Source organism: Jatropha curcas, chromosome 6 (genome assembly GCF_041381405.1).
Source record: "Jatropha curcas cultivar XTBG-Jc1 chromosome 6, XTBG_Jcur_1.0, whole genome shotgun sequence".
NCBI classification, from domain to species: Eukaryota; Viridiplantae; Streptophyta; class Magnoliopsida; order Malpighiales; family Euphorbiaceae; genus Jatropha; species Jatropha curcas.
The window spans coordinates 28,077,618-28,089,968 of NC_143156.1; the positions used below are offsets into that span (position 1 = coordinate 28,077,618).

Consider the following 12,351-nt stretch of genomic DNA (forward strand, 5'->3'; position numbering starts at 1 on the left):
AAAAAATAATATGGAACTCCAGCTACTGATCTGTTATAAATATATGTGGGTGTAACTACCATATAAATTAATTATCCTAAAATCAAATATCATTATTATTATTGTTTTTATTATTATTGAGTAAAATAAGGAAATGTTCTGAAACTTAAGTAAAATAATTAAAAATAAATCAAACCGAACCCAAAAACCAATGAGTTTTTTAAAAACCAGGTGAAAATCCGTAAACCAAATAAAAATCGAGTCAAATTACTGATTTGGACCAAATCGGTTCGAATTGAACCGGATCAGTCTAGAAACTCATATTTTCTTTCTCATTTTTTTTTCTTTCTTCTTCTTCCTTCCCTCTGGAACGCCGACCTCAGTAGCTCCCCCTCCCCTTGGTCTCGTTTTTCGGACCACCAGAACCAGCCTCCTTGCCACGCCGCCGCCTCACGCAGCTCCAGCCTCTCTTCCTCTCTCTCTCCTTTCGTCTTTGGCGAGCGCAGCTATCGAAGGGAACCTGCGATTTCGTTCGATCGGAAAATCGCGTCGCAGCTCACTCGATTTTCTAGCGACTCCAATACCAGCGATCAGCGATGAAGCTTTGGTCTCTTCCTTTCTCGCATTCTCTCTTCTGTTTCCTGTCGGCGCAACAAAACGAGGAGCTACGATCGCGATTTGCTGCGTTTGGGACAGTCGACTCATCGTTTCTCTGCTCCTCCAGCGAAACCAGCTAAGGATCGACCGGTTGAGCTCTTCCATTCCCTCTAACTACCTCACCGGCCACGATCCTCTCCAGCTCTGGCCAAGCTAATGCCGGCAGAATCAGATATTGGGTAGTAGAGCAAATTTCGGTCATTTTAACCGAAAAATTCCAATTTTCAGCGCGTTTTACAGCTAGGTAAGTTCATCTCTAACTTCCTTTTTGCATATTTTGTGAATTCTTTGTGCTAGGATATGAAATTTCATGTATTAGTCAAGCTAGAGTAAGGATTAAATCCCTATATATTCTATATATGCAAATTTTAGGAAAAGGTTTGATTTTATTTACTAACTATAATTAAAACACATTCTAGTGAGTGTTTTGAAGTGATTAATGTAGCTTTAGATTAGAATGGAGTATTGAATTTAAAGTGGCAGCCTCTAGCTAAAGAAGATTATAGTTTTTGTTGAGTTAAGTCCATATTTGGTGGTAGAACTATGTCTTTCATAATTTGTTGTTAATGTAAAGGTTTAATGATCGAGATAGAACAAAAATGAGAATTTTCTTGAAATGGCAGCAACTATTTTTAATTATTCCTATAAAGTATTGCTGGATATAGTACATATGGGGTTGTAAGTTTAATTTTTGCAAGGGATTGGTTAATTGGTGGGTAATCTATGATTTCAGCATAGGAGAACTCTGAATTTTTGTATATCGGCAGCAACTACCTTGAGATCTTGTGTTGTTTTAGAAGGACAAATATATATAACGAGTGTACTTTTAAGATTTTCTTACTATTTTGATGTGTAAAAATTTTTAATTATAATTGATACACCGTTAAATGAGTTAGTACATATGGTTTTGTTTGATGAGGATAATGATTTACAGGTCAATAAACTGAATCATGAGACCCCAGTTAATTATGACAAGGATTATATAAGTTATAGATGTATATGATTGTTAATAGTATACAGTTGGATAGTTTTAACTAGTAGAATTGATGTTAAGCAAATAGCTATTTTCACTAATTTGCTTTTTTATTTATTTTCTTAACATTATATAGTAAGTTAAAGTTTGGCATTGACAATTAAATATTAATGTGATTGCTTTGGATGGAGGAAGGGAAATAAATTTGTTTGATTGCGCGATAGATGGGCTGTGTGTGTATTGATTGAAAAGTATTTAGTGTTATTTGATATTGTCTAAACAGGTAGAAAGTCAAATTTTAGGGGAGGTTTAATTAATAATATAATTAATAGGTTTAATTAGATTAATTCTTTATCTCTACTTATATTATTATTATCATTAGTATTCATTTATGTATTTAATTATCTATCTATTTTCATCATTATTGTTTATTATTGTTATTTTTTATTTTATTATTTTTGTTTATTGTTAATACTATTTATTTGTTTATTTGCATTTGAATGGAGATGTCTAATTGTGCATTGCATTACGATGTTTAATTGATTAATATGCTTGCATTTAATTGCAATACTTGATTAATTGTGTTGTGATAATGTTATGCCTTGTATGTGTGGAGTTGGGATGAAGTGGGTCACTATGGGTTTGTGAGGGCGATCCACGAGACCGTTGGCCATATGGGAGATCGACACCCTATATGCATCTGATGATATAATATGGATAATATCGATAAACCACAGGGTGGCCTCCTGTTGGTATGAAAAAGAAAAGAGAGAATGGAAAAACAATGAGAGGCTTGGTCAAGTGAGGATTGGTCAAGTGAGGATTAGACCAGTCGGCCATATATGGGGGATCGACTCCCTGGTGCATACGTATGAGAGGGCGAGCCATGTATGAGGACAGCTCGTTTGGGTTTCGGTGACACCACTGACTAATTTCCATGTGATGTGATTATGTGAAGATGTTAATAATTGCAAGTGCTGTTGTTGTGCTATTTGTGTGACTGTCGGCGTGATCATATAACTAGTCGGATGACTAGATTTAATTATTTACACATTCGTGTGAATGCATGTGTTGTGCAATAATTCTTAGTCATTAATAAACTCACATCTCTTTTGTTTAATCTTTCAGGAAGTAGCTTTTCCTAAATCCCAGCTAAAACTCTGCTTCCTTTACTGTTAGAAAAGAATTCTCTAATTTTAGTATTAATTCATGAAATAGATAAATGTGCGAAAACTTATCTGTATCTAACAGTTAGTGACTCCGCAGTTGTAGGAATTATAGGAATTATATACCTTTAGCTGTGTATTAATATTGATGAAATAATTCTGTGAGCCCATATTATAAATGTGGTGTATTTTAAGCTGAGCCCCATTTGTAAATGTTTAAGATGTTATAATTTGGGGCTGAATTATAATACAAATATGAGGTTTATTTTCACATGGCAATATGGGCTAAGTACTTAGAATTTACATTAATATAATTGAATTTGTTTTTGGTTAGGCTTACTACGGGCCTCAGAGGCCTTAAGCTTATTTGGGCCCTAGTGTCGATCCAGCCCATGAAAACGGGTCGTGACACTAGTCAATGATTTTGATAATGCACAGTTGCTTCTACTATTTGATTAGGTCTTTCCAATTATTAATATAACCAATCTTGACTTAATTAAGCTATAATAAACAAACAAATATGTTTTGGAATTTTGGGATTTTAAGCTATTGGAAGAAAGGAATCCCATATTCCAAGTTGTCCCGAGACAAATTAATTAAATCCAAAACATATATACTTCTTGATTAGATTAAAAATTATATGTTTATATAGTTTGTATTTTATGCTATGTGTATTTCATGCGCCTTTTTTGTTATTCCAAAACCCAAAAAAAAAAAAAAAAAAAAAAAACAAAAACAGTTGCAAACCTTTACCGTGGAATATAGAATCCTTTTTTTTAAATCGTTATTAATATTATAAATATAGGTTGCGTTTGTCAATAACATTTGAACTAGCTTTTAAAGGTTAAGATAGCTTTTATAAAAACTTAATTCGTGTAATATTTAGCTTTTAGCTTTTTGTATATAAAAAGTTATTTAAACAGCTAAAAGTTAAGCGCTATCAAAACAATTAACAAATAATAAAATAGCTAATTTTGCCGAATAAATTCATAATTATCTTTAGATTTATCAAAATTTAGTTGTAAATTGGTAAAAATTTGAAATAGAAAATTTTCGAGCAGTTGGGATTTGTAGAAATGAAACATATCCTTTCATTATATATTTACACACAGTTAAATTTTTCATACCTAAAGCAGCTACTATTAAAATAATTCTTTATCTGAAAATCATCCCCCTATAAAAAAAGCCTATCAAGATCTAAAAAAAAAAAAAAAAAAATTCGTGTATATATCATGTCACCTCCATGTCTAGCTATAAGGAAGTAGGGTTATAAAAAATTTGATGCCAACCCGTGAACATGTGCTTCCTGTTGGGATTTTATAGCTAAGTTCTTATCCAATCACTTAATTATAATATTTAAGAGTAATTTAAAATCTTTTTTTTTTCAAATGTGAGTACCTTAAAATCTTATCTCTTATGCTTCAAGATTTTCATATGATGCCAAATGACATTATACCAATAGTCTCAATTCATGATTCTAGCTATAGTATGAAATAGATTTATTCAACCCGTTAAATAGCACAATTCAAACAAATTTTCAGCAAAAATTATGTTAAAAAATGTTTATGATATTGATAGATTGCTGAAATTCCGTCATATATATACTAATAGTTGCTAATGTGATCTCACAATTTGACTCCAAGAACCCTAATCATCCAGCAATTGTGCATTAATTCCCATAATTTAGAATAAGGTCCCATTTTTGCGTAGACAATAGTTTGATTAGTTAAAGAAACCCTAATCCAAATCATTCATCATGGAAGTTTCTATTAGAATATTATAATAATGTGAAGAGAAAATCTTACATGATTATACGAGTAGGTTGATTATTTATATATAATTCCAAATATATTTAATTAGACTTATACAAGAAGTGTCTAATTAATGAAACACGTTTATGTTAGACGTAAATAATATACTAATATAACTAAATGCATCCCTGTTACTGTCACAACCCAATATCATGAGCCGGAATGGCAATAGGACCCAAGTAAATTTAAGGCTCTTGAGGCCTGTAGTAACCCTAAACTACCAAACTCATACACGCCACGCAAAATCCTAAGAGTAATAAGCCCATATAAATTCGTGTGTGTGTATATATATATATATATTCACACATTCCTGGCCCAATTTCAATATCTCGAATAAAACGTAGTTTGAGCCTAATAATAATACTTATCATTCATCATATGGGCTACTGATTAATACATACACTTAGAAAAATAATTAAAACATTTATGGTTTCATAAATTATTATATCTATTTTAATACATGACTAGAGGTGCATAAATTCTACAACTATAGAATTCACTGACAAATAAATATAAATATAAATATAAATAAGTTCTCATACATATAATTATTTAATTAATTAATGAAATTAGAAAATTCTTTTTTAGCTTTGCGATGAAGGAAACAGAGCTTTACCAGGACAAGAAGAATCTACTTCCTGAAAAAGTTAAACAACGACATGTAAGTTTTATAAAGAATAATAATTATTGCACAACACATGCATTCACATGAATGTGTAAATATATCCATCTAGTCATCCGACTAGTTATATAATCAAGAAAGCGATCACACAAATGACATAACAACAACAATCAAAAATATTATCACCTTCACATAATTACAGCACATGAAAATTAGTCAGTGGCCTCACCGAAACCCCCGATGAGCTGTCCTCCCATATGGCCCATTCTCTCATGACGTGTGTACTAGGGAGCCGATCTCCCATATCTAGCCGACCAGTCTAATCCTTACTTGACCAGCCCTCTCCTTTTTTTATACCCTCTTTTCTTTTCCATACCAACAGGAGGCCACCTTGTGGTTTTCCATATCATCTATATCATATCATCAGATATGCACATGGGGGTTTTGATCTCTCCATACCTGGCCAACGATATCGAAAACCACTCTCACAAATCTATGGTGACCCACTTCATTCCAATTCCACACAAACAAGGTATAGCAATATCACAATACAAATAATCAAACAATGCAATTAAATGCAAGCATATTAAGTAATTAAACACTGTCATGCAAGAGCGTAAATAACTATTCATAAATCAATTCAAATAAATACAGGAGTATTAATTAACAATATAATATAATAATTGATTCTTGAAAAATAAATAATAATAATAATAATAATAATAATAATAATAATAAATAAAGAGTTTATTTTAAATATATCAAGTTAAAGAATTAATCTAACTAAACCTATTAACATAATTATTAAATATGATTAGCCTAAATTTTATCGAAATTTTGGCGGAACTTTGCTTAGAAATTGAACTAAACTACCTGCTTAAAACTATAATTTAGTAATAAATTCTCAAAGCCCATCCACTGGGCAATTGACAACAACTATCCCAACTGCCATAACCATTTTTATTCATCGAAACATTTACTCAATTCACACAGTCTATCTATCGGGCTACCCATCCTCCTTAAACATCAGCATTATCACCCAACTATCTCAACTATAAATTTACGAATTAAAGTAAGTTTCAACCGCTTCCAATAATATTCTCAATCATTCTTTACTTAGGATATCAACAACGTCCTTAAACATTTATTAAATTCTAGACTAGCTATTAAGAATCGATGGTTCAATTAAATTATAATTTAAGAAAAGCATCTTCTACGTAACCCAATTTACAACTTTAACTATGTATCAATCAAAGCTTCATGTACTCTTCTCCGTCTTGACATAAAAATTCCCTTTCTAGATATAACCGACACTAATCATATAAAAACATTGAAAATATATGTATGTCCATTATTACATTAGTTTATATATAAAATGGTATCAATTATCTGCAATAGCTACTGTCCATCAAATACTAGGTTCTCCCTTGCTTAAACTTATATACTATGTTTACTACACCGAGAATTTAATTCACCACTTCATTTGATTTATAGTTTAACTATATTATCGTTCAATAATTTTTCTTTGAAATAATATTCTTTAAGCACCTTTGTAAGTAATTTTAATTATTCTTGAAGTATTCTGCCAATCCCCATCATCCTCAATACCATTTCAATTTATATATGGATCAATCATATCTATTAATTAAGGAAATTATATATTTGCATTCCAAGATCCTATGATTGCTTGAGTTGCCATGCTCGCCTGAGTCGCAGTGAAGAGAGAACTCAACATGAAGCAGCGGCTGGAGGCTGGTGGCCCTGCTGCGGTTCGCTCCAAAGAAAACAGAGGGAGAGAGGAGTTGAGGCGCGACGGCAAGGAGAAGGCGGCGCAACGAACTCCGTCGAATTCATCTCTGGGGACCGGAAAAGAAAAAAAACAAGAGAAAGGGGGAGATGAGGTGGTCGGCGACGGGCCTGTGGCTGCACCCAGCCAGAAGAAAAGGAGGGGGAAGAAGAGGAAAGAAAGAAAGAAAGAAAGAAAAGAAGAAAAAAAATCTAGGAACTCATTGATTTGACTCGGGTTTTGCTTGGTTTACGGTTTTTCACTTGGTTTTTGAAAAATTCAGACTGATTTATAGATTAGTCTTAGGACTAATTAAATATTTTCCGCTCAATTTCACTGGTTAGAGTTTATAATTAATTTTTTAAATGAAAAATCTTTGAAAATAATTTTTCGGATCGTTTCAGTCATGCCTAATAATATATTATTTACACCATGATTATGCAAAAATTTCAAATAAATAATAACTTTGAAAAATAAAATATAAAAAATTTAAATGTCTTATTTATTATATATATTTATTAAAAAATAAATTATATCCGATCAATTAATAAACTGTAATTTTTTACTGGTCATCTTTAAGAGTATTTTAAAACATTTTAAATTTCTTTGAATAGCATAATTAGTAGCATCATAGAAGCAACTATTAAGTTAATGAGTCAACATTTGTTTTGTTAGAATTTCAAAAAATAAAAAAAAAAAGAGAAAAATGTGAGTTTTTGACTTTTGTTACAAATTTACAATTATATCGAGCTAAACATACGTAGGTATTAGTTAGTTAATTAATCAATCGCATTATAAACATAAACACATCATATGCTATGAGTCATTTTCGTATTAGTCTATGTAAAAAGGAAAGTTACAGTCAATATGTAGTTCATCATCATGAATTTTATACTCAAAGACATGAAAATGAGTTAATACGATTATTTAATTAAATAGGATAAATTATTATTTAATTCCTGAGATTTTTTCTAATTAAGGAGTTCATTCCTCTTTTTTTTTAAAAAAAAAAAAAAATTAAATAGTTAATTATGTTCATCCGTCAACAAAAAAAAAAAAAAAATCGCTTTGTTCAAAATAACTAGAGAATTTTATTAAATTAATGAAAAAAATACTAAAATATTTTATAGTTTTCACTTAGTATCTTCTAGTGACTGAAAATTTTTTGAAAAAACGCAATATCAATTTCCAATTTGTACTATATCATTTGTCGTTGCATATAAAATTTATGACAGGGTTATATAGTTATTCTTATCACACAGAGGGAAATACTAAGTTTATGCTGGCAAATTTGTTTGGTTCTCGGGAACTAAATTAGGACACCCAACTCTGTCCCTTCTGCAATTTTGGAAAGAGACAAGCAAACCCAACAACTTTCATAATCATGGAACCTTAGAGCAAGGTGGCTTTAGTCTCCTCTGGCAAGAAATAACTATTTCTTTATTGTGGATTTTCTTTTTCACATGATTTGAATTTTATTTCAAGTGACAAATCAAGTCTGACTTTAAAATTATTTTACATATATAGACACACAGAAAAAAAGAAGAGAAAAACAACATAAAAAAGAGAGGAAATTATAGCTTAAAAAAATTTAAAAGAGCTTTGTTGTAGATGTTCCAAGTAGCGCATTTGATTCTGGAGCAACAGAAGAGATCTCTTCTTTCTACTTGGCATGCAAATGCACCATCGGCTTATTCATCATTTGATTTACCTAACAAAGTCCAAAGTTCATCATGAAATAAAAATCTTGTTAATTTGATATGAAGACAGATAATAAAACTTTACCTTCAGAAAGCAATTCCATTCACTAATTTCTTCTTCTTCTTCTTTTTCTCTGATAAGATATGCAGGTGTTGTTGATACTTCTTTTCAGCCTTGGATGTCCTTCACCTTCAATCAGCTTCACCAACCAAGCAGGTTTTCTTGTTCTGAACACAAGGTATCCCATTGCGAGACCAAACATTGCTCCAAATGCATATCCCGTGAAAACAGATTTCCATCCAAATCCATTTTCATCAGAGTTTGAATCTTCTTCGCCTGATGGTGTCGTGACTTGTTGCCTTTCACCAGAATTACAAGCCTTTTGCAGTGGAAATCCACACAGTCTTGTGTTTCCTTCATACGAGCTATTATCAAATGTGTTGAACTGAGGGCCTGTAGGTATGGGTCCTTCAAGTTGATTATGCGAAACACGAAATACTTCGAGGGATGTCACAGTTGCCAATTGGATCGGAATCCTTCCAGTAAGATTATTTGAAGAGAGGTCTAAAGTTTCCAGATTGGTCAAATTTCCTATTGATGGTTCAATATCGCCTGTGAGATGATTATGTGACAAGTTGAGCTGCTTAAGTGCTTTAAGCTTTCCAACTGACTTGGGAATTTTTCCTGTGAAGTTATTACCTGACAGATTAATGGTTGTTAAAAGAGTTTGGATTTTCACCAACTCAATTTCCAATCCTTTCAATGTCAAGCTCACAGAATAATCATAATGATAGAAATAGTAGCTTAGTGCTCCCATGTATGTTATATTCTGATCAACATTGATCATTGCATCGAAATTATTGAAATAATATGAAGGCAAAGGTCCGCTGAAATTGTTGTTGGAGAGGTCCACAATCCGTAGCTTGGGAAACGGATAGTTGGCAATGGAGTGGCTTTTCACCAAACCATGGAGTCTATTGGAGCGTAGCTGTAGAATCTGCAACTTTTGAAGAGTTTGTAGAAAAGAAGGGAATGTGTCCTCTATCTCATTGTTGCCCATATCTAAAATTTCCAAATCTTTACAATTGGAAATAGACGTTGGGATTTTCCCTTGCAGTTGGTTGCCATTGAAATTCAAATATCTCACGTTACTGCCTTCTGAAAATACTTGAGGGAGAACTCCATTAAAGTTGTTCATACCCAGATGTAATACTGAAAGGCTACTGCTAAAGTTTCTCGAACATTGTGGAATGGGACCACTGAAATTGTTACTTGACAGGTCAAGGATTCGGAGTGATTTTAACACACAAACTGCAGAAGGAATTTCTCCAGTCAATTTCTCATTTGATGAAAGAATGAGAACCTTCAAGTCCACCTGATTGAAAATTGAGCTTGGAACTGTGCCAGACAACTTGTTATGGCTCAGATCAACATATTTTAATGTATTATTATATTTGAATTGACATACTTGACTAGTGAGCAAGTTATTAGACAAACTCAAGTACATAAGGCTGGAGAGCCTGCAAATATCTGAAGGAATTGGACCACTAAAATTATTGTATGAAAGGTCCAACTTATAGAGTTTGTCAAGTTTTCCAATTGAGGCTGGAATTTGACCAGTGAAATTATTATCTCTAAGTTCCAATACAGTGAGCATGGATAAATTACCGAACAATTCAAGATTAGACCCTCTAAAATTGCAACTATTGAGTTCCAGTACTTGCAACAACTTTAGATTCTTGAAGAATTCATTTTCTAAATAAATCGGAATTTTAGTCGAAGAAAGTGACAAGAAGCTGAGTGAGATACTCCAATTTGATATAAAAGTGGAGCTAGTGAGACCTTCATTCCCTGATAAATCAAGGACTTCAAGGTTTGGAAGCTGCATTATATTATTTGGAAATTTTCCTCTTAATCCAGAAGATGAAAGTATGAGATATGACAAAGAAGAAGATAAATTGATAAATGAATTAGGTGAAACCAAAGAGAGGTTTGTACCCCCCAAGCCCAACTCTTGTAACTTGGTAAAGTTTCGAACAAGCTTGTTAAAGCTAGTAGTTGTTTGTATCGAAAGACTGTTCCAGGAAAGCTCAAGAGAAATCAAATTAGATAATTGACCGATTTCTAATGGAATTTGACCAACGAAATTATTATTCGATAGGTCCAACTGAGTGAGTTTTGATAAATTACCAAACAATGCAAGATTAGACCCTATGAGATTGCAACTTCCGAGTTGCAGTGATTCCAACAAATTTAGATTCTTGAAAAATTCATTTTCTAAATATACTGGAGTTTCAGTCCCAGAAAGAGACAAATAGTAGAGTGAAAGACTCCAGTTTGACGTTGGAAAAGAGCCATTGAGGCCGTCATTGTACGCTAAGTCTAAGACTTCGAGATGTGGAAGCTGAATTATACTGTCTGGAAATTTCCCTCTCAACCCAGAAGATGAGAGTCTGAGGGATGACAAAGAAGTAGATAAATTGATAAAGGAATTAGGAGAAACTAAAGATAGGTCTGTAAAGCTCAGGTCCAATTCTTGCAACTTGGTTAAGTTTCGAATAAGCTTGTCAAAACTAGCAGTTGTTTCTAATGTCAAACCAAAGTTAAGGGAAAGATCAAGAGAAACCAAATTGGATAGCTGACCGATTTCTAATGGAATTTGGCTATGAAACTTTGAATGATTTAGATTGAGGTGTGTCAAGCTCAACAAATGGCCAGTTTGAGATGGAATTATGGAGCCTCTGAAATTATTGGAAGAGAGATCTAGTTTTTGAATATGATGAAGAGCGAAAAGAGAATTATTAGAATGGAAGTTACCGTAAAGCATACTGCTAGAAAGGTTAAGCCCAATCACATAGCCAGTATTAAAGTCACAGCTGACACCATCCCAAAAGAAGCAACAATCCGTGCCCTCTTTCCATGAATCTGTCTTGGGATAAGAATTAATAAAAGGATAATAACTCCTAATGGAGAAGGAGTTTTTGAATTGGAGCAAGGCATTGCTTTGATCAAGCTGGCAAACTACATTTGAGAAAGGGGAATTTGTAATATTTGAAGAAAGAGATTGAAAATGGAAGTGAAATAGAAGGAGGCAGAGAAATTGAAAATGCCACAGTAAGCAACCAAAACCCATGTTTTGTGTTTGCCAAATTTAATTATGATCAATTTCAGCATATATCACTCCCTATTTATAGACCACATGATTCCCTATTTCAACTCCTTTTTTTTTTTATTATTTTAAAACATTCGCTCTTTAATTTCTACCACGTAGTGCAAGAGCCACTGTAATTCTATTCTATTTTTATTATTATTATAAATTACACTATACTTTGTTTCATAATTTCTTTTAATAATTAGAATAATTTACTCTAATTATTTTTAACAAAAGCGGATTATATAGATTGGTGGAGTTGAAATCTCATGATTAATGAAGAATAATTAAGAAATTTAAATTTTATCTTTTAGAAATTACGTTGGTTTCTGTTTCTACACTATCGATCTTTTTCTCAAGGTTTTTCTTTTTTCTTTTAGAAGAATCCTCGAGGTTTTCAAACAAAAAAAAAAAAAATTAGATTAATAAGCTAGATTGATATTTTTCATATTTTTGAACACCTCATTATTAAAACCAAAATAAAATAAAAGTACATCCAAGAAGG

General features: G+C 32.2%; 1 protein-coding gene and 1 long non-coding RNA gene across 2 annotated transcripts; one reads left to right on the forward strand and one right to left on the reverse strand.

Moving 5' to 3' along the window:
- The first annotated feature begins 334 nt into the window (after positions 1-334).
- On the forward strand, positions 335-3,102 carry LOC149495856 (uncharacterized). Its single transcript, XR_016321150.1, has 2 exons — positions 335-880; positions 2,738-3,102. It is a non-coding gene; the product is annotated as an uncharacterized LOC149495856 (long non-coding RNA).
- A 5,450-nt stretch (positions 3,103-8,552) lies between these two features.
- Positions 8,553-11,834, reverse strand: LOC149495857 (uncharacterized). The gene is made up of 2 exons (XM_089722413.1): positions 8,780-11,834; positions 8,553-8,705 (listed from the first exon to the last, which is right to left on the reverse strand). Exon 1 carries the CDS (start codon positions 11,826-11,828, stop codon positions 8,802-8,804), a length of 3,027 nt encoding a protein of 1,008 aa, XP_089578539.1. The 5' UTR covers positions 11,829-11,834; the 3' UTR covers positions 8,553-8,705; positions 8,780-8,801.
- Positions 11,835-12,351: the final 517 nt, after the last annotated feature.

Excerpts from the sequence above, each read along its gene's own strand:
- LOC149495857 (XM_089722413.1), bottom strand. The coding sequence starts at position 11,828 with ATGGGTTTTGGTTGCTTACTGTGGCATTTTCAATTTCTCTGCCTCCTT.